The 22364-nt window shown below is 42.7% G+C and overlaps 3 protein-coding genes across 6 annotated transcripts in view; 1 reads left to right on the top strand and 2 right to left on the bottom strand.

The window, feature by feature from the left end:
* The window catches only part of TRAPPC13 (trafficking protein particle complex subunit 13), a 44189-nt gene extending 31465 nt beyond the window's left edge, over positions 1 to 12724 (bottom strand). For 3 of the 4 annotated variants that reach the window (XM_074952629.1, XM_074952631.1, XM_074952630.1), the window contains exon 1: positions 12537 to 12724. In XM_074952629.1, the coding sequence (XP_074808730.1) occupies positions 12537 to 12582 (46 nt within the window). In that variant the 5' untranslated portion in view covers positions 12583 to 12724. The remainder of the gene's footprint in view (positions 1 to 12536) is intronic. The other variant, XM_074952632.1, reaches the window with a different exon arrangement.
* On the bottom strand, positions 6460 to 8210 carry SHLD3 (shieldin complex subunit 3). The gene is made up of 2 exons (XM_074952634.1): positions 8112 to 8210; positions 6460 to 7597 (listed from the first exon to the last, which is right to left on the bottom strand). The coding sequence occupies exon 2, from the start codon at positions 7457 to 7459 to the stop codon at positions 6713 to 6715; it is 747 nt and encodes a 248-aa protein (XP_074808735.1). The 5' UTR covers positions 7460 to 7597; positions 8112 to 8210; the 3' UTR covers positions 6460 to 6712.
* Positions 12725 to 13211: 487 nt separating the features above from the next.
* The window catches only part of TRIM23 (tripartite motif containing 23), a 31312-nt gene continuing 22159 nt past the window's right edge, over positions 13212 to 22364 (top strand). Inside the window, exons 1-2 of the mRNA XM_074952633.1 lie at positions 13212 to 13352; positions 14567 to 14729. Coding sequence (XP_074808734.1) covers positions 13254 to 13352; positions 14567 to 14729 — 262 coding nt within the window. The 5' untranslated portion in view covers positions 13212 to 13253. The remainder of the gene's footprint in view (positions 13353 to 14566; positions 14730 to 22364) is intronic.

Below are 22364 nucleotides of genomic sequence, written 5' to 3'. Positions count from 1 at the left end.
GGAAGTGCTTGTTTCTGAGTGTCCTGACATTTTATTGACTGCTTGGTAAATGTTTTATTTGCCCTCAAAGTCTTTTTTTTTTTTTTTAAATGGGTAAGTAAAATAAATCCTGAGCTATAATCTAAACCCTTTGTGCCACTTTGGCACAGGAAAAACAGTGAGAAATCACGTAGATCTTCCCAGCTGATTCTCTTACTGTCATCTATAAGGCTGCACATCACTCTGGCAATGAAGGGGCCTTAAAACTTTTCAAGGTTTTATGCTCCTGGAGGAATTGACTGAGGATGGGAACAGTTAACTAACAATAGGAACATTAACAATGTTACTATACAGGCAGCTTGCTACATTTCTGCCTCAGAAAATGAGATCAATTAACTAGCAGACAGGCTGCTATATTTCTGCCTCAAGGAAAGGCAGAATAAATCCTCCTGCATAATAAAAACATGTATCCTTCCATGCCCCTGGTGAGTCAGAGTAGCAAGGGACAGAGTCTCTCTCACTTGTTGGCAGGCACCCATACCCAGCCCCACCCTCTGACAGTGATCAATGTCTCCCCTGCAGGCACATACGCACACCCAGCCTCTCTCCCCCTGCAGTGATTTGCATTTCTGAGGCTGCTCCAGACATGCTGGAACAGACGCGCTGCCTGGTTTGCCATGGAAGAGGTGCCATGGAAGAGGTCCCCCCGCAGATTTGTTTTGCATTTTTCTGTGCGGGGAGCACAGAAATATGCAGGCCGTATGAATTCTGCACCCCTGTCAGTGGTAATAATGGCATAAAATGAAGGAGTGTGTGAAAACATCTTATTTCATTCAGCCTGATTTGTTGTCTTGAGTAAATATAAGCAATAAATGAGAATTTAAGGTATATTCCATAAGGTCTGCATCAAGAGGGACTGGATGCCTCCTTACCCAAGTGCAGAAACAACAACAAATATTACACCCTTCATTTTCCTTATTGCTCTGCTGACAACTGTCAACATTCCACTGAAATCAGCACAATATTAGGCAAACAGAAAAAACAGCAGCATAGTAAGTGTAACAGGTGGAACATTTAGTAGCTGGCAAACAGTTACTGTAACCTATGTAAAAAAGTTGGTGGGACACTGGAGCACTGCACTGAACAACATGCCCTTTCACACGTTAAGACAAATACAGGATCCAAATGAAGGTAAGTTCATCTGGGAAGAGGAGCAACTGGATTAGTAATCGCTCCTTCCACAACCACTGCAGCAGTTCCATTAGCTTTTATTTTGTTTAGAAAACCGTTAAACCTCCTATGGAAGTGCAATGACACTGTAGTGATGCCCGCATTTTTTCATTGCGCTCAGCTGAGTAATTTGTTCATGCCATAAAGCTGCAAAAAATATCATCAAGTGAAATCCCAGACACTTTCCTGCAATATTCATTGAAAGTAATATGATTAACCAGCCCACCAAACTTAACTTTTCCATCAAGCTTCTAAAAACTTTCAGCACTTAGGGCTTGTCCACACTCCCAAGTTTTGTTGACAAAACTTATGTCGACACCCAAAAGTCGACAAAACAAAAATTGCCAAAGGGTGTTCACACTTGCTCCCTTTGTCAACAGATCATGTCCACCTTGGGAACACCATCATCGACAGGGTGAGCAATGCGCCATGGATATGTATTCCACAGTGCAGTGTTGGGGGAAGGAAGAGCTGATCGCTGCACATCTTGGTATTCTCTCCAATTTCTCCCACAGCCCCCTCAGCTGCCCAGAGCAGCACCATGAGCAGCTCTGCCATTCCTCAGCACAGAGAGCTCACAAAGCAGTACAGCAGTCTGTCCCCTGCCCCGTGAAGCAGCAGTCTGCCTGCTGCTGTGTTCCTAGTGCAGGGCAGAACAGGAGCATTCCAATGATTTGCTCTTTGTTTGTTCCCCAAACGGAGCAGTACACAGATACTTCCCGGAGCTTTGAAAGGGGAGGGACGCATGCCTGCAGGGCAGCAGAGATCAAAACACTGAGCAGAGCAATCAGGGCAGGCATTGTGGGATACTGGCAGAAGCCAGTTCTGTCCACAAAACATTCAGCAGTGTCTATACTGGCTCTTTGTCAACAATAAAGGGAGGGGAAAAGACAAAAGTCTCTCATGGGGTGGAAGTTTTTGTCACCAAAACTGGGCATTTTTCACAACAAAAGTCCCATTGTAGTGTGTACACTCTTGCTGTTTTGTCGCCAAAAGGCAGTTTTTGGGCAACAAAACTTGCCAGTGTAGACAAGCCCTTAGAAGACTAGATATAGGCCTGATTGTGATTTTGAAAAAGTAACATAGGGCATCATGTCATTCTTGCTGCACAGGCTACGTGTGGATTGCTTTAATGTTTCTTCCAAATATTATATGGGGACTTTTACTGCACCCATTGGAGACAATGGATTGTTGTCATTGAAGTGAATTGGACAGTATCCCTCCATTGTAAACACTGGTGAGAACCCCCCCCAACCCTGGCCTCTTTATGCCACTCTAACATAAAGGAGTGATAAATAATATAGAACTACTGCAACAGCTCTATGCTTGTCACCCACACCACATATCATGGGAAAGATTGGATGAATCTGGACTGCTGGTGAACTCTGGCTATTCTCTGCTTCCCATTGAAGGCCACAGGACACAAAGGAAGTCAAATTAGTTCTAAGTCTTAGGACTACTCTAATTTCACCGTTGCCCCTAACTCTTGTGATTTTATCACAAGTCTCTCAATATGTGGCATTTTCCTTAAAACTGCAGCTCTTAAGTCATGCAACTATATGAAATTCTCAGCTTTCATTTAAAAAAAGTCTGCCACAATGATGAGACATAGAAAGAGATGAAGAACATGAATTCTAAAAGCTCGAAAACAAAAAGGAAAATAAAAAGACCAAAAATGTATTATTTAAAAGAACTGCATGAATTTTAATATAATCTTACGACTTTTGGGGGGGCCTGATTTATGATTCCTGAATGCTTGAGGTTGGGAATACAGTAATTCACACTAACGGCCAGGCCCACGGTGTAGGGTAAGACACAAGTGGCTTAAAGTCATCTTTCCCCTCCCAATCCCATTTCCTGTAAAGAGTGCATCTGTCATAAATATAAAGGGAAGGGTAAACACCTTTAAAATCCCTCCAGGCCAGAGGAAAAACCATTTCACCTGTAAAGGGTTAAGAAGCTAGGATAACCTAGCTGGCACTTGACCAAAATGACCAATGAGGAGACAAGATACTTTCAAAAGCTGGAGGGGGGGAGAAACAAAGGCTCTCTCTGTCTGTGTGATGCTTTTGCCGGGAACAGAAAGGAATGGAGTCTTAGAACTTAGTAAGTAATCTAGCTAGATGTGTATTAGATTCTGTTTTTTTAAACGGCTGATAAAATAAGCTATGCTGAATGGAATGGATGTTCCTGTTTTTCTGTCTTTTTGTAACTTAAGGTTTTGCCTAGAGGGATTCTCTATGTTTTGAATCGGATTACCCTGTAAGGTATTTACCATCCTGATTTTACAGAGGTGATTCTTTTACTTTTTCTTTAATTAAAATTCTTGTTTTAAGAACCTGATTGCTTTTTCATTGTTCTTAAGATCCAAGGGTTTGGGTCTGTGTTCACCTATGCAAATTGGTGAGGATTTTTATAAAGCCTTCCCCAGGAAAGGGGGTATAGGGTTTGGGGAGGATTTTCGGGAGAAAGACGTTTCCAAGCGGGCTCTTTCCCTGTTATATATCTGTCAGACGCTTGGTGGTGGCAGCAATAAAGTCCAAGGGAAAAAGGAAAATAGTCTGTACCTTGGGGAAGTTTTAACCTAAGCTGGTAAAAATAAGCTTAGGAGGTTTTCATGCAGGTCCCCACATCTGTACCCTAGAGTTCAGAGTGGGGAAGGAAACTTGACAGCATCTAACACAGTTATGGAGAAATGGGCCAGAATGAAGGCAAGCAAAATAATAAGGAGATTTAAATACATATGCATTTCAGCTTAGCATTTCTATAACAAATTAAAATAAAGTTCCCGGTTTAAGACTGTAAATCAGGACTAACTGAAATAATCCTCTTAATAGATAGTATTGGGTGTTCACAACCTATCGGCAGTTATCCAGAAAACTATAAGCACTGAAGAAAGTGGACATATACTAAAAATCCTAAAATTATTTGAGTCTCACAGTAAATTCTTATTAAGAATTTTAAGTTAGAAAATGGATACCAATCACGTATAGCTAGATAAAATTAGTTCAATTTTAATTATATGTATAAAACAGACCCAGATTACACTGATATAACCTGTCACACTGTGAAGTCATAAACCAAACACAAATTAAGGTCCTGATCCTGAAAAAATTTATGCATGTGTGTAACTTTACTTAGTGGGGACTCCTCATGTGAGTGAAGTTACATGCATAAATCTTTGCAGGGTCAGAACCTGACTTCAGTGGGACTACTCACTTAAATAAAGCTACTGCCTATGTAAAGTCTTTGTAGGATCAGGGCCCAAAATTGGATTTTCTTGTTATAGCCCAAGATAAAAGAATTGTGGTAGTCTGCGGTACTTAAGCTTATTCTACACTGCTCTCTACCACAAAGTTTCTTTTCTATATAGTAAATTAAAAGGAAGAAAATTCTGACTAGACAAGGGCTATTTGTCTCTCTATTACTAATTTTGCTGATATCAGGAACAGTAAATTAAACTATGCAATTTAGCTATGCAAGCTTTTGAATTAATACAGACCCCGGGTTATCCTATGAAACTCTCAATGCAGTCGTATTGAACAGAAATATTAAAAGATTTAAAAAAAACCTCCATATCTCAATAGAAAAGACTGAGCATTCAGGCAAGAGCAAGAGGTACATGTAGAGAATCAGAAGGAAGAAATTATACTGCTGGGTCAGACATCTATCCTACCAGTGTCATGGCAAATGGTTACGCCTAGTGATTAATTGATTTGTTATAGAGGTAAGAGATTCCAAAAGAACTGCAATGAGATTAAATCAATAGTACTCACAATGAACATTAAAGTGGAGGAGGCAGGATGGAAGCATTAGGCCAAATATAGACACTTCTCATCTAAACTGTTAATTTACCAATTAAATCAAAATCACATTCATTTTCAGATTTTTGCTTTGGATAGCAACTGGTGTGTATTTATTGAAAACAAACAAGGTTAGAAACAGAGTTGTTGAACTATGTTTTGCAATGTAAAATTACTACTTACACCTCTAAAGTGGGAAACAACATTTGCCAATAGTTAAAAATGATTCAGTTTTAGAACAGTTGGGTCTTCCAAGAAATAAATGGGGATTCTCTTTCTCTGTACTCCAATCCAACACAACGGCCTTCAGGACATTGTCCAACATCCTGGGATCCCCATTCACTAACTATTTTTCCCTCCTTCCCTCATAGCTACCGCCTACTGTAAAAATTTACATCTAGCTAGGATACAGATTCTTCCAAGACAGCTAGTGTAACCGTAAACTTCCTAGCAGAGGTCCCCAAGAAAAATATGTGCCCATACACTCCTACAGGGTCCCAAGGTACCTGCTCTACAGTTTATAACAGACCCTCTGAAGAGGACGGGAGCATATTCAACATTCATACTGAAGATGGGTCTCTTCTCTCATGTCACCGCAAGCCATGCTACATTCAAACATCTTAACCTACCAATGCATCCAGTAGGACCAGTATATTATCAATATGTACAATTTCACAAGCTAGTCAGACTAATTTTCCAAGATGCAGATGGTTTAATAATCATTAACCTAGCACTTTCTTTTTGTTCACCACTATAATTATAAGCTATTGACGCTCAAATGTAGGAGGAATGAGATCGAAAAGCAGGGACACCAAAAAAATATCAGTACAAAAGGCATAAAATAATGGAGGTGAAAGAATTTATTACTACAATATAAACTTTTCCTCTAATCTTTATCTTTATTATTTGGTATTTCAGAGCAAATAATCCATAATAAGCACGAGGTGGCAAGATTTGTGTGGAATGGAAGTCAGTTTACATTTTAAATGTAAACTATTTATCCTAATGAGAGTTTTTCCTGGAGATAATCAGCTTCTTGCTAGGACAAAACCAAAATCCATCATGGTGACAATGATGATTCACTTAAAAAAATACACTGTACTTTTTCTCTCCTCCTAATTTCAACTCAATCAGTACAGGAAGGAAGTCCTCTACCTGACAGAAGTACAGATTTCATTTTCCTAAAACAGCTCATCTGCAAGAGTCACTGGACAGTGGACTCTGATTCTATGCATGGAGGGGGGAAAAAACCACAAAGGCTATTCTAATGTTCATAATAACTACAAAATACACAGATATAATTTTGTTTGACCATGAATTATATGTAAACAAACAAACTAATAAAAACGAGGAGGCTGGTGGCACCTTAAAGACTAACAGATTTATTTGGGCATAAGCTTTCGTGGGTAAAAAACCCACTTCTTCATACATCTGAAGAAGTGGGTTTTTTAAACACAAAAGCTTATGCCCAAATAAATCTGTTAGTCTTTAAGGTGCCACCGGGCTCCTCGTTATTTTTGTGGATACATACTAACATGGCTACCCTGCTGATAATCAAACTAATGTTAATATAGTTTTCTGATATTGAATTCATCAGTTGTTTTCAAGTCCTTCTGCATATATTGCATATTTGCAATCTATTTTTTAAAAAAACCTTAATATTCCAGACAGTAATATTACTATTTCCTTTGGTTTTAAAGTTACAAACTAAATATAATTCCGTATTTATGTACAAGCAAGTTCATTCTCCCAGTAAGATTTAATCTTTCTCTAAGAAGATTGCCAACATATTCACTGTATAATATGTCACAGAAAACCCATATCTGGTCCACACATCTCTGGATTGTAGCATTGCAAGACGGCAATTCATTGTGTTTGATCATTGTGTTCAGTTTAATCCAAATGTCCTCTAGAGTTTGATTATTACAAATAGATTGTTCAATTGTCCACTTTGCTCTATAAAATGCATGTAGCTTCAGTCTTTCTAAATTACTCTGCAGTTCTCTAGATAAAGGAAGAATTTTTTCTTTAAGTTTAGGACTAGGGACAGAGATACTCCAAGACCTTCTCAATTTTGGTTTTTCATTTGCTGGTTGTACTTCCAGATTGCTTGAATGAATTTGTGCGTGCACTGTTTGTGTCTGGATTAAACTTTGACCAGTTTTCAAATTAGACTGAAACTCCAGAAGGTCTACTGTGCAGTCATAATGTTGCCCAATAAGAGGTTCTGAAGCGGCAACAAGTTGTTTCACTTCTTCTGCTTTCTCACCAGAAATAATAGGTGGTTGTCTTTTCGGCTTGAGGGGAAGTTTGTGTGAATCATTTGGAAACCAGGGAACAAATCTTGGTAGTTGCCGAATAGGAAACTCCTTCAGTGTTTCTTCCACAAGTTTCTGCAATTTTGTAAGGTCATTCTGAAATGGTCGATAGTGCAAAACTACTTCCATGCTGGTACTGTAGGAATCCAGTTATTCTTAATAAAAGAAACAGTCTCTTGATTAGGATCCTCAACTCTAAAGCGTAATACATCTTATTTACAAGAATCTTTTCTTGCATGTGATGCACAGATCAGAAGAAAACAGGACCTAAAGCAGAAGTATTGTAAAGAATAAGATATCACCATATTAAGCCACATATTGCTAGAATATTTTGCAGTAAAACAAAATGCTGTAAAGATAAACTAGCAATATTTATATTTATGTATCAGAATGCTTTATACTTTACCACAGTGATTACTTACTGGTATTTAATCATTGCTAGTGTTTTAAAACACCAGATAAGTAGATTTTAAACTTTAACAAAACAAAACATACATAAAACTTATATGATCTGCTCTTCATGGAAAAACCTATGCTGTTCCCCCCAAACAGTATTCTCCTCCCTGTCACCCACCCATTTCTGTGATCATATGAAATTGATGTGAAGACGTTTTGCCCAGTTAAGCAAGCCTCAATGGAACCCTCAGATTGTATGCCACTGTATTTACCCACAAATTACCATGCATCTATGGCACTATGTTCTTAACACACATACCTAATGCTATCCACTCAAAGCACCAGGATTTCATTTAAAACATGAACAGACATATGATAAAGTTACCTCCAGCTTGATGTTAAGACCTGTTATATCCTCTCAAATTATCAGTCCGGAAAAAAAGAGGGGAGATGGGGGGCAAACAGAACAAAGAAAATAGTCATTTTAAATACAAATCCGAAACAATATCTTCCTTCTACTCCCATGAAGGAAACTGAATAATATACTGCAGATTATAATTACTGACGATGAAAGAAATACTCCCTGAAATAGGACTAACAGTTACACATAATTTAAAGTAGAAGATTAGCCAAGAAGCTGTTCTGGACTCCAAGAATGCCAGACAGTATATAATAAAGATTTTCTTATTTCAATTCCATAGCATAACTATATATCAACCAGTCTTAGCTCTAAACTTCAGAGCTACACATCACAGTCATGCTATTATATGAAAACTTTAAATAGGATACTCCCTCATTTCCAAAATTCAACATTTCTCTCTCTCTCTCTCTCTCTCAGATGAAGGTTAAATTGCCTGTTAGATAATGGGCACAAACAGCATTACCAATTATGGAATAAATTCATAGCATCCTTTACTCTCTAATTTTTTCCAAATTTTCAGTAATCTGTGTGTGTTCTAACAGATACCAACAATAGAGAGTAATACTATAAACACTAGACTCAGATCATTTAGCTACTGCATTGCAATGACTGAACTCTAGGAGTTGAAAGGGACACACGTTTATGACAGGTTTGTTTTGAGTTCTCTCTAAATTCCTTTTTTCCTTCTAATTTCAAAGTCTATGGCATTAATGCTACATTGACTTCTCTGCAGGCCCAGGGATCTACTTATACCTCTTATCCCTCCCCTATGCCCCAAACAAGGGTGTATTAAGAAAAGATTTTGCTTTGAATCAGTTGTTACAACAGCAGAACTGTTGATTTTTTTTTTTTATTATGGAAAAGCAGCTTGATTTTGTCATTTGAAACCTCAATAACTGCTTTAGACAGCCATAAACTAACACCATTAAAACCAATATACTGTCTTCAGGAGTGTTTTAAAAGTGAGCGTATTAACATGAGGTAGATTCAACTAAGGCCACGTCTTCACTACCACTTATGTCACTCAGGAGTGTGAAACAAGTTTCGCCGGCATAAGTGGTAGCGTTCACAATGCTAGGTCGGCAGAAGAGCTTCTCCCACTTACATAGCTACACAAGTGATCTTACAGCAGTGCGGTTGCATCGGTACAGCTGTGCTGCTGTAAGCTCGCTAGTATAGACATGGCCTAAAACCCTAATTCTGCAATCACTTATGCAGATGTATAACTTATGTACCTGAGTAGCCCCACTGAGTTCAACTGATTACAGGATTGTGGACTTCATCTTAAGTTGTTCATTATTGCTACTTAATATGAACACAAAAGCACAATGGTAGATAAACAATACCAGAAGCAATACCATTTTTACTGACCGAGAAAAAGGAAAAGCAGATAAAGATTATTTAGTGCTCTTCTCTCTCATTGTTACAGGTCCCAATTCACTTCTGGCAAAAATGGTTAGCGCTCCATTGTGCAGTTGTGCTCTCTTGCAAATTAGACTCAAAGAATGTAGAAAACATGAATTTATCAGTTCTGGACTGTGGAGGCAAGGAATCAACTAAGTCTGCAGTTGTCTGTTGATCAAAGAAGAGTTAGAAGACAAAAATATACTATTCTATATACTATCAGCCCAATGAATAGCAAATGCAAGCACTCTGCTGCACATGCTAAAAACTCATCTGCTAACTGCAGGTATTGCAGAACACAGGATTTTCACCCCCATAAGTCAATGGTGTTTATATGCTCTGTGACTTGCAGAAGCTTTCTAGCCTTTCCCTCTCCAATCCATGCAGAACACTACCACCAAAATAGTCTTCCTTTTCCAGACAAGATCTTCTCTCACCCTCTCTTTTTCCTAACAAAGTTCTAGTTTCTCCTCTTCACCTTCAAAGTATTGCACAGCTTTTCCCCCACCTGTATCTTTGGTGTTTCTTCCAATCTGTTTGGTCAAGACTGTAAATACCTGAGCCTCCAATTAACAAAACATTCTGTACTTGTATACTTTTTCATTCAAAGAGCTCACAGTACTTACTCCTGAGGGAATCCTTCACCAGAAAATTAAAAATTCTGCACGCGCGCGCACACACACACACAGAGCTCTGGATACACAGGGAGTCATTGGGGAGTTCTGGGTGCTGGAGGAGTGGGGCTTGGTGGGGTGAAGGTCCAGGTGCAGGTGGAGCGGGGGGCTTGTTGGGGTGGTCCAGGTGCAGTGGGATGGGGCTAACTGGAGTGGGGGTTAAGGAGCTTCATGGAGGGTCTGGACTACACCGGGGTTGGGTGGATAGAGGCACAGCTCCCCGTACAGTGACCCCTCCCTCTGCGGCTGAGGAGCAATAGGGCTAGGAGGTGTGGAGCTTCTTGTAGCTGGGGGAGGCTGCTGGGGGTGGGTCTGACCCAGCCCCAGTCGCTCCTTGAGGGAGAAGAGGAAGTCCTGTTCTCCCTCAGCCCCAGCCCAGATGGAACTACCAGCTGAGCCTGGCGCAGGGTAGGAGCCACCAAACAGGGCATCCACAGCCCCCCAACCCAGTGATTTTCCTCTCCTACGGCTGGTCTAGGCACCCAAAACGACGCACCCAGTAGTGCCAGAACAATTTTTATAGTGGGGATGCTGAAGGCAGAAACCATGTATTTGGGTTGTTATTACTACTTCAAGCCACGGGGTGCACTAGCACCCTCCGCACTGCTAATTCCAGCACCTGTGGACACATCCATGCTGCTGGTGAGGGGCATGTGACCACTCTTGCAGCTTCCCAGTCAGAAAGTCATTTTTCTACAGGGAAGCAAAGAAATCTGCAGGAGACATGAATTCTGCACCCATGCAGTGGTGCAGAATTCCCCCAGGAGTATACTGTACTATATAAAAATAGGTGGTTATCTAGATAAATCTCATATTATGCCTGTATTTTCATACAACTTTGTATCAGATCCTTATATAGAAAACTTTGTATTGAGCCTTGGTATAATGTTAAAAAAATTCTTTTTGCTAAAAGTAGAATAAGATCTCCCCCCTGCTTTTAATCAATTGCCCTGTTGAATGAAGAAGGTGTGAATGAGTGAGGCATGGAAGGCAAGCACCTCCAGACAGCTGCAACAGTTGGAGAGGGGATGGAAGCCAGACCCAAGAACAATAAAACTTCTCAAGTGGGCTCACTAAAGAAGAGCAGGCATATTGAGGGCCTTGGGGGTTAGAGGCAAGCACCTTCTTTTGAAAACACCCTCTTTGAACAGCATTGAGACAACACCCAGAAGGAAGCAGCACAAAGGACCAAGGGACACAGACACAGATTTTGTATCTGGCATAGATTTGCATGAGAGGGAAGCTGCTATAAATGTGAGGTGTCTTGCAGAGGACCCCGGGTCTTGTCTTGTCAACACGGGAGTATCCAACCGGCTGGGCAGAAGCCCAGTTCCATCCCTCCCGCATCTAACTCACCTGGCCAGTGAAGTTAAGGGGAGCAACTAGTTGGTAACAACAACAAGACGGAATGTGCTTGTGTGTGTGTGAGAGTGTAATATATATCATATGATACAGTGTTGATTGATACATGTATTACCAATATATGTGGCACTTTGCCTTATTCCCCCTGTAAAGATCCTGTGCAGTACTTTAAGTACAACAGTTATTCCTATTTTACAGCTGAAGGAAGTGAAGCTGAGAAGGATAAGGGACTTACTTAAGGCTACAGAGAGATTCTTTAACAATGCCACGAACAGAACCCACGTCCCCCGATTACATAGTGCCAACGTCTAGCACAAGCGTTGCCCATATCCCATTGAGAAAGGGACCAGTGAACCACTTCCTCCCACATTTGCTACCGCACGATAACATTTCTGTGACAACTACAGCAAGTGCTTCTGTAGACAGGCAACATCAGGACAATATTTATGTATTTTATCTTTCATACGCTAAGTGTTTCATTCTTCCTTGAAAGGCGCTAATCTCACCAGCCTGCTCGTCATCCCACTCGGTGTAGGGAACCGAAGCTCTACCTGAGCAGCCCAGCCACTGCCAGGGCTAACGGGCGGGCGGGCGCTGGTGGGGCGAGGCAGGGGCCTATCTTCTGGGCTCGTCATGCCCAACTCCCGGAACCTAACAGGGCACCCTCACTCCTGACCGACGCCGGCCCACCCCGCACTGGGCCCGGCCTGCTTCCGCGCTCCACCCAGTAGCCCACACTCCCTCCCGTACAGACCCGCCGGGGCCTCCGCCTTGGTTCCTCCCCCTCCTCCGGCGGAGAGACCCGGCCTGAGGCCACCCAGGGCCGACCAGCATCTCCCGGCACAGCCCTGGAGCGGGTAATGAGGGCAGGGGCCACCCCGCGCCCCCGGCTGGCGAGAAAGGCTGAGGCCCAGGCAGGACGAGGGGCGGTGAGCTCGCGTCTCGGTACCTTTCAGGGCCAGCAGATGCTCTTGCTTCGGCTGATTCACATCCATTGCCTCGGCCTCCCCGCTCTGGGCCTTCGCCGCCTACGGGATGCACCTAGGCCAAGATTCTGCTGATGGCGAAAGAAACAACGATAGAGGTCTGCACGCAGCCTGAGCCAAGCTGACCGGGATCCAGAGAACCGGGAGGTGCGTTTCCCGGCATGCAACGTGCCAGTGGGAACGGAGCAGGACCCGGAAGAAACTACAGGCCCCAGCATGCACTGCTCCCCTTGATCCCAGCTGCTCACAGACGATCTGGACGAAGAGGGACCTGGGCGGGTGGGGTTGTCTTCTGGGGACCTGGACTAATCGCGTTGCATGCTGGGATTTGAAGTCTTTGTGGAGGTGACTGAGCTGAAGTTAGAGCATTACACGGTGGAACCTGTAGTTTTCGCGAGCCTCTGTGCGACAATGTGACCCATTGTATGATGGGAATTGTAGTCTTCATGCGTCCCTTAGGTGTTACTGTGGGCTGTGCGAGGAGACGCATGCGCAGTAGTGATCACGGCGGCCGCCAGGGATGAACCCGTTAGGATTATTTTTCATTCCTGCGCGGACGCTTCGTGTGGTGACATCACAGCGCAAGGCTGGTAGTGTCAGCGCGTGGCCCGCTCCTCTCTCCCTGCTGGCTCATTGGCTTGTTGGTGCGTAGGTGGCTCGTTCCTCCTCCCTTTTCCAAGATGGCGGCCATGGGTGTAAACAAGGCCGGCCCCGGAGCGGGGCTCGATGCCGGTCCCCGGCACAGTGGCAGGCGGGGGCCGGCTGGGGCTGCTGTGAAGGTGAGAGGAACGGCACCCGTCCGCCCAAGTGCCCGCTTGGTTCACACAACAGCTCCTGCCAAAGGGTGGCGACGCTGCTTCGGCTCAGGGGTTTCTCTCAATGGCATAAAACAGACCCTGTGCAGCAGCAGCAGCAGCTTACCCTGGCTTCGGGGGCGGCCACCGGTGGGGACATGGAGAAGCCCGCACGAGTGCAGAGGGATGATTTGCTGTGTTGGGCGGCCCTGGGTCCTGTGAGCTGGTGCGAGGGTAGGGGCAGGCTGTCGAGAGGCGAGTGGGTTCCCAGAGTGGGGTGGGGTGTCAGGCCAGCGGCTGGACCTATGAGTAGGGCCCTACCAAATTCACAGTCCATTTTAAAAAAAATTAAATTTCTTAGTTTCAGATATTTAAATCTTAAATTTAGCCATGTTGTAACCATGGGAGTCCTGACCCAAAAAGAGGGTGGTGGGGCAAGGTTATTGTAGGAGGGTCACAGTATTGCCACCCTTATTTGTGCACTGCCTTCAGATTTGGGTGGCCAAAGAGTGGGAGCTGCTGGCCAAGAACCTATCTCTGAAAGCAGTGTTGATGCCAGCAGGAGTGGAGAAGTAAAGGTGTCAATACCATACCATGCCACCCTTCTGCATTGCTGCTGGTGGCAGCGCTGTCTTCTGGGCTAGGTGCCTGACTAGCAGCCGCCACTTTCTGACTGCCCAGCTCTACAGGTGATGCAGAAGTAAGAGTGGCAGTACTGTGACCCCCCTACAATAGCCAGATTTCATGGGGGAGACCAGATTTCACAGTCAATTATGTGTTTTTCATGGCTGTGAATTTGGGTAGGGCCCTACCTATGAGGTAGGGAGGTCCTGGGGTGCACTGAATCAGCTGGGCCATGGAGTGGCTCCCCATCAAGAGCCCTAGGTCAGACAAGCAGTTGGCCAGGGCCGGCCTTCAGTTCCTTTTACTTGGGGCTCACAGTAAGTGGGTTCACACTGTGATGGACAGTGCTCATGCTTCAGTTCATTTGCAGAGAGAAAGCGCTGTACAAAAGCAAATCATGACTGGAATCCACAAAGGAAGAACTATCTAATGGGACAATTGCTGGGGTTAATTGGCTTCAGAGTGCAGCTGCATGGTAGATTTCTTTATACAAGAGCTACCACTGTAACATGGGCCACTTAACTCTTGATGTGTGATTGCTTCTGATCTGTTCAAAATGATCTCTTGATTTATAGGTTCTTGAGTGTGGAGTCTGTGAAGATGTATTTTCTTTGCAAGGTGATAAAGTTCCCAGGCTGCTTTTGTGTGGTCATACCGTCTGCCATGACTGTCTTACTCGGCTTCCTCTCCATGGCAGAGCAGTTCGCTGTCCTTTTGATCGACAAGTTACTGAACTAGGTAAGGATGAAAATTGTGTGTGTGTCTTTAATTAGATTAGTGTAATTTAAGAATGACAAGAACATGACTAGTAACTTACCAGAGACTTTCATTTCTGTAGGCTGGTGAGACATGTGTTTCAAGAAGGATAAGGTAGTGTTTTTACAAATTTTGTGGGGGAGGGAGTTTATTCTATATGTAAGGAATGGTAGGAGAGAGAGACTAATGGGTGGCAAAACTTGGGAACATTGATGGAGTAAAGGGAGTGGAAGATGATACAATAAGGTAATAGTTCTGAGACCTTGTCTTTACTCAGAAAAGTGTTTCTACCCTATGTTAGGTTGGCTCCCCGCCCCATACTTTTAACTTGACCTGTTAACATGAAAACTATAGACTACTTGTCTTCACTAGGATTTTACCTCACATTATTTCCATGGGTTAGCTAACATGGTAATATACTTTTTCCTTGAGAACATGCACCCTGAGATGTGCTGTGTTAACTTAAATGGACTATATGGGCCCACAGAGTCAAAGATGTTAATATGACTCTGTCACTATACAACATTAAATAGTGGCAAAGTTCAGGGTTTGATATACAGAGATTTCAGCTTGATTAGTACCTTGGCAAACACACTATTAAACATTCTTTGTATCTTTTATTAAAGATACAGAAAAAGGAAAAAGAGAGCATTTGAAATAAAAGGTATTAAGTAAGGCTTTAATTTTAACAACATTCCTTTTTTCCTTTAGCTGGCGAGAGCCTTTAGCGGAAAACCCCTCTGTTTGACAGTCCCTTAGATGACATTAAAGATGGTAACTGTCCTTTTTTGGGGAAAAGAGAAGGTAGTTGAACTGGGCTGGAGTAGCTCCTGTTGAAGTCCAGTCCTGTTTCCTAGTGAACAAAACAAGACAAACGTACATAAGAGGGGAGAGAAAAGAAACAGCCAAGATAGAAAATGCAGCTTCTGTCTTTGGTGTTGACTTTCACTTGCATCCTTGCTGCTGGAAAAACTCAGGCATGGCAGTTGGTCTTATTCGCCACTCTGAAGACCTGGCAAACTCATACCGGAATTGGGCTGTTCAGGGCACTGCTTTTAGTTGTCTCTTTGGTGACAGGCTTACAGCAGTGTTGCAAAATATACACTTTTGGCTAGCTAAGCCAGACTCTTATTCAACAAAAGGAGAGAAGTTGGAAAAAGAAGAAATAAGATGGGGAAGGAAAAGGACACCCACTGTCTCACATCCAAGATGTTATTCGGGATTGAGCCGGTGGAAGTGGTGGTGTCTGGGTCCCTCCATCTGGCCTGATCTGGTGAGGACATCCTTCAGGATCCAGATGACAAAGGCCAAACAGTGTCACAGCACATCCTGGGGTCCCAAGAGATGGTGGGAGTGGCAGCCATGATGGCAAAGCTCACTCCATCCTGTTCTATTGACTTTCAGCCAGCCACCATTTGCGACTGTCAATTTTACCTCCCAAGTCTCTCTCTTTTGAGGACCCCAAAAAAGGAATGATGGGCAAACTAGCTTGTCGTCTCGTTATTTTGTCCAACAGTTAGTTAAGCCTAGTTTTCGACATGCCAATTGTGGTTCATTAATTCCCAGTCCTGTGCTTCTCTTGTTTAGCAGGTGTGATCTTAGTACAGTGCTTGTTTTATATTAATAAGCCTTTTTGTTTGGACTAATTCAATCTTAGTGTTTCCTTTTGCACCTTTTCCCACCAACGTTTGTTACAGATTTTTGGAATATTTTGTAAAATTTTATCTGCTTTCCCACAGTTGAGCTCACAGTTAGAGTAAATTTTGTAGGCTCTGTTATTACAACAGTTGAGAGGGAGACATCACATGAAATACAACAGGTCTGAATGAGAGATAGGAGATAAGACGAGAGAATAATCATAAAAGCCAATGTATGACATTTTTAAGAAATAGGGAGGGTTGATGTCAAAAGCCACTGATGTCGAGAGAGAGGGTGGAGCAGAGGTCCTGGGATTTAACCATGGGATCAGCAGTGGGCCTGTCTTATGCCTATAACTTAGATTGACCTAGCTCAGGGCTGCGAAGAATGCACCCTGTGTAAGTATTCTGGTCGATGTAACCCTCAATGTAAATGCAGCTAGGTGGATGGAAGAATTCTTCTGTCGACCTAGCTACTGCCTGTCAGAGGTGGACTACCTATGATAACTGAAAACCCCCTACCACCAACGTAGGAAGTGTCTGTGCTATAGTAGTGCAGCTGTAGCACTGTAGCTATGCCTGTGTAGTGTAGCCCTATCCTAAGTCAGTAGTTTCAGTGGAGTGGTGAGGGGTGGAGCTGGAGCTGGAGTCAAAGAGGTCAATGATGGGGTTGGAGGAGCAGGAACTCAATGTGGAAGTTGTAAATAGCACACTCAGTCTGGAAGTGAAGTGAAAATGGATGTTAGTGGAAGAGGCGGGTCACAGTGAAGTCAGTGTTTAAGATGGGAAAATGAGAGCATGTTTATGGGGAAACAAATCTCTGGAGAAAGTAGCAGGAGACAATGAACATGGTGGCAAGAAAGATCAGGAGGCAAGCTGGCATGGAGCATGTGGAGGAATTGGAGGAGGAGAGCAGATGAAAAGTCTCAGTATTGATGATGAGAGGAGAGAGGTCTTACATATCTTGCCGATCTTTCCTTTGGGGGATGGGAAAGAAACCTTATGTGGAAAGGGAGGAGATAGCAGGAGTGGGGGATGTTTAAGGAGGGAGTCAAAGGCAAAAAATAGGTGGCTGAGGTTGTGAATATGGGATTCAGTGAAGCTGAACATATAGAACTGAAGGAGAAAGTGAATTTATAATAGATAGGACTGTGACAGATATTGCAGCCACATGCACTATCTGAAGGGGAATGTATTGTATTAAATTTATGTATCACTGTGGGCCAGGTATTGTATGTATGATTGTGCTCTACTATGTGAGGGTGTTTACCACAGCACCTTTAGGAACAAAAACAGTGGGGGCTATTAAGGTGAATCGTGTAAATATCTCTAGAGAGAGACCACTTTTTGGGGAGATTTGCATATACTGGGTTTTCAGAGACTGGAAAGATAAAGGGATTTTGGCTTAAGAAGGCTGCCCTTGTACTGACTCAGGGCCTACTTTCTGACTCAGCAAACAGACAAGAAATTCTGTCCAAAGGCTCCAACCTTTGCCAAAGGGTGGGAAAAACTTTTGTCTACCAGGGCCCCATAAGACTGATGGGTGATCTCTAGTAAGGTTTGAATGTGCCCATAGTAGCGTCTGTTGGTTTTTATGTCTTTTCTGTGACGCTTTTGCCTTAAGAATAAAGGTACTCGCTTAGCAAGAGTTCTATGGTAACTTGTAACTGCTGGCAATACACTGTTTGTAGCTCTCGAAGAGACAGAAGACTGGCTTGCTGTGGAAATCGCGCTGTAAGGCCTGTGCAGTCTTCACCCAACAGAGGTGATGGCTGGGCCCCAGAAACCTTAAATGAATGCCCTCAAGGGACCAGGCAGGGGGAAATACAGGTGCAGTTACCTTGTAACCCTGTGACAGGGATTTCTGCTGTAGATGTTAAGCTGTGCAAGAGTAAAAGTGGAGGAAGCATATTTTGGGATTGAGGAGGTGAGTGAGGACAGGAGGTTGCCAGGGTAAACCTTGTGAAGGCAGAGAGGGGCAAATGAGCCAAGAGTGGTGAAGAGAGCCAAGGAAAGGACAGGAGGTTGCCAGGGTAAACCTTGTGAAGGCAGAGAGGGGCAAATGAGCCAAGAGTGGTGAAGAGAGCCAAGGAATGATTCAGTAGAGGAAATGGGAGCAGGGGGCTAAGAGGAAGAGTGGAGGAGAACTGGTGGATGTTGTTGGGCTGGAAGTTGCAGAAGGATTGGGTAGTAGGAGGGAGGGGGCAGTTTGAAAGCACTGAAGGAGACAAGATATTTGTCGGAGTGGGAATCCAGCTACAGAGAGATAGGAGGGAAGTGTTTTCAGATCAGATGAAATGAGTAACTACTTCACTGAGTGGGAGTGTTGATATGGGTTGCAGGTGAAATGAGACTGACTGTGAGGAAACCTGCAGCTAGTGTCCCCTGAGGCACCAACATGGAAATTGCAGTTACTGAGTTGTAAGGAAAGGAGGAGGGAGAGCAAGAAATCTAACTCACTGAAAAAAATAGATTATTGAAGGTGAGGATTGTAGATCACTGCTCAAAGTAGGCCTGAATGACATAGTGGTTAAAACACCCATGGCTGGCCTACACTGCATAAGTAGTATTGTGACCTTAGGGTGTTCTTGGAAATATGCTAGTATTGGATGAGAGATAGATTCCATAAAAGACAGGATTGACTCCCAGCTATATCTGGACACCACATCTCACATTTTGTGGTCACTGTTGTAAGCTGAACATAAGAATGGCCATACTGGGTCAGACCAATGGTCCCCCTAGCTCTGTATCCTGTCTTTTGAGAGTGGCCAGTGTGAGATTCTTCAGAGGGAATGAACAAAACAGGATAATTTATCAACTGATCCGTTCCCTGTTGTCCAGTCCCAGCTTCTGTCAGTCAGAGATTTAGGAACACCCAGAGCATGGGGTTGTGTCCCTCACCATCTTGGCTAATAGCCACTGATGGACCTATCCTCCCTGAACTTATATAACTGGGTTCAAAAAAGAATTATATTTTTGGCCTTCACCATGTGTCCTGGCAACAAGTTGCACAAGTTGACGGTGTACTGTGTGAAGAAGTATGTATGTTTTAAATTTGCTGCCTATTAATTTCATTGGGTGACCCTTGGTTCCTGTGTTATGTGAAGAGGTAAATAACTCTTCCTTATTCACTTTCTCCACACCATTCATGATTTTATAGACCTCTATCATATCACTTCTGAGTCATCTCTTTTCTAAGATGAATAGTTCCAGTCTTTTTAATTTCTCCTTGTATAAAAGCTTTCCATACCCATTATCTTTTTTTGTTGTTGTTGTTGTTGCCTTTCGCTTTACTTTTTCCAATTCTAATATATCTTTTTTGAGATGGGGCAACCAGAACTGAATGCAGTATTCAAGGTGTGGACATACCATGGATTTATATAGTGGATTTATATAGTGGCATGATTTTTCTGTCTTATCTATCCATCCCTTCCCTAATGATTCCTAACATTGTTAGGTTATTTTCATTGCTGCTTGCACACTGATCTGATGTTTTCTGAGAACTACCCATGATCTCATTCCTGAGTGTTAACAGCTAATTTAGACTCCATCATTTTGTATGTATAGTTGGGATTATATTTTCCAAAGTGCACTTTGCACTTATTAACATTGAATTTCACCTGTCATTTTGTTGCCCAATCACCCAGTTTTGTGAGATCCCTTTGTAACTCTTTACTGTCTGCTTTGAACTTATCTAGAATAATTTTGTATTGTCTACAAACTTTGCCACCTCAGTGTTTGCCTCTTTTTGGAGATCATTATGAATATGCTGAACAGCACTGGTCCCAATATATATTCTTGGTGGACCCTGTTACTTACCTCTTGCCATTGTGAAAACTGACCATTTATTCCTACCCTTTGTTTATGTCTTTTAGTCTGTTACTGATCTACGACAGGACCTTAGTTCTTATCCCATGTCTGCCTACTTTACTTAAGAGCCTTTGGTGAGGGAGCTTATGAAAGGCTTTCTGAAAGTCCAAGTACACTATGTCCACTGGGTCACCCTTGTCCACATGTTTGTTAACCCCCTCAAAGAATTCTATTAGATGATTGAGTCATGATTTTTCTTTACAGAAGCCACGTTGACTTTTCCCCAACACATCATGTTTGTCTGATAATTCTGTTCTTTACTATAGTTTCAACCAGTTTGCCTGGTACTGAAATTGGGCTTCCCAACCTGTAACTGCCAGGATCATGTCTGTTTTAAAAACCGGCATTACATTAGCTATCTGCCAGTCATCTGCTACAGCAGCTGATTTAGAGCCTAATTAGGAAGAGCTTTCAACCTTGCCTAAGAGGGAGCTAGGCTCAGCATACAAACCCCCAAACTCTATGAACTTCAATCAAGCAGTCACAGGACAACAAACAAATTTATCCCAAGGATCATGTAGTCACTCCTCCTTTACCTAGAAAACCCCCTGGCAAAACTCCCATTTACTGCCCTTGTTCACTGAAACTCAGAATTCTTCTAAAATGTGGAAGAACTTTTCTAATATTTTAAAATATTCTTGCAATGTTAAAATCATATAGGTTAAACTTAGCCTCTTAATACAACTAACCCCCCATTTTTTTCTACAATAGTCTACATGTTTAGTGAAGTTTCTCTTTTGTACTTTCAAATGGTTGCTATGAATAAATATTTCATTATCTTGTTTCTGAGATCCATGTTGTCCTATTGGGCATAAGAATGTGTTAGTGACCTCTTAACTACACATACAGTTGAACACTCACAGAACAACCTAGGACATGATCCAGAAAGAGGAGAAAACAAAGCTCTCTGTGTTCTTCTTCACCTTGTATGTCCCAGATGCTGGCTGCACAGAAGTCTGGCTCAGTTTAGAGAGAGGTTGTTTTGTCGGTGCGGGTTCCTCACAGGCATGCCAATCAGCAGCAAGAGACTTTTGTGTAGCAAAGGAACTCGGAGGTAAGGAAGCTTATGCAAAGGAAAATCCCATGCTTAGTAACTTGCTATTTTGGGACAGAAGGAGGGCCAGGTCCATTATAAAGCCTAGAGTTTCTGTGGTCAGAGGAAGAAGCTTGTCTGTTGCCCGATGTGAGAGTTAGCCAGCCTATGGGCCAGGTAAAACTGGAGTTGTGTGGGGTACTTCTCTTACTGTTTCCCCTCCTTGATTACTAGAAATGACAAGGTCCACCACTTCTACTACCTTTCCCCTGTCCACCTCATTTTTGCTGCTTTTGGAGGGGGCTTGCCTACTGAGCTGCTTAGGATTTCCTCTCCCATTTCCTTGACTGAACTTAAGAGTAGAACTTGTCAGCCAGTGAGATTTCTCTGGGATCTGTGGCCCATTTTAAAGTTTTGTTCTATCTGAATGTCAATCAGCCAGTGAGGAACCCAACTCAGTGAGTCCCCCCTCCATTTACATGACCGTGATTGCTATATATGGTAACTGGGCTTTCTGTCGTTATAATGAGGTAGTTTGAGGCAGCTGCTTAATGACTAAATGTACATCACAGGTTCACTATTAGGGAGAAGTATTTTCATAAATGAAGTTTTGTAGCCAGTGAGGCTGTGTGGAGCTGCTTTCTACTGCATGAAGGCCCTTAATTAGTAACAGTGAGTTTTATGTAGATTTTCTTTTCAGTTGGTTGTTGAAATAATGTGGTGCCTTGGTGTATAAAAGAACCAAAGAAGAGAAGCTAAGCTACTACACGATACCTCAAATATTTGTCCAGTCTCTATGGAGAGGTCTAAGGTAGACTCTCAAAGTATACATCCATAGATCTGCATGCAAGTTAGACTTCCTTTTTTTTAAAAGAATCAGGTGTTTATTTTCTTGTATTGTACTCCTGCTAAAGTTAGCAACAATGGAGCCTGTGCATTTACTGTTCCTGCTAAAAGAAAGCAAATTGGGAACGCCGGTTTAGCAATCCCTGACTACTGCTGAAGTAGCAGATGAAATAATGTGGGATTTGAAAGTATTTATTGATAATGCTATGCGAGAAGTATTTTACTAAATGT

The sequence above is a fragment of the Natator depressus genome, chromosome 5 (assembly GCF_965152275.1).
Source record: "Natator depressus isolate rNatDep1 chromosome 5, rNatDep2.hap1, whole genome shotgun sequence".
Lineage (NCBI taxonomy): Eukaryota > Metazoa > Chordata > Testudines > Cheloniidae > Natator > Natator depressus.
The sequence above is the reverse complement of the archived record's forward strand: the minus strand, read 5'-3'. Positions and strand labels throughout refer to the sequence as shown.

Bases quoted from the DNA above. Each gene is read 5' to 3' on its own strand.
- SHLD3 (XM_074952634.1), bottom strand. From the start codon at position 7,459: ATGGAAGTAGTTTTGCACTATCGACCATTTCAGAATGACCTTACAAAA.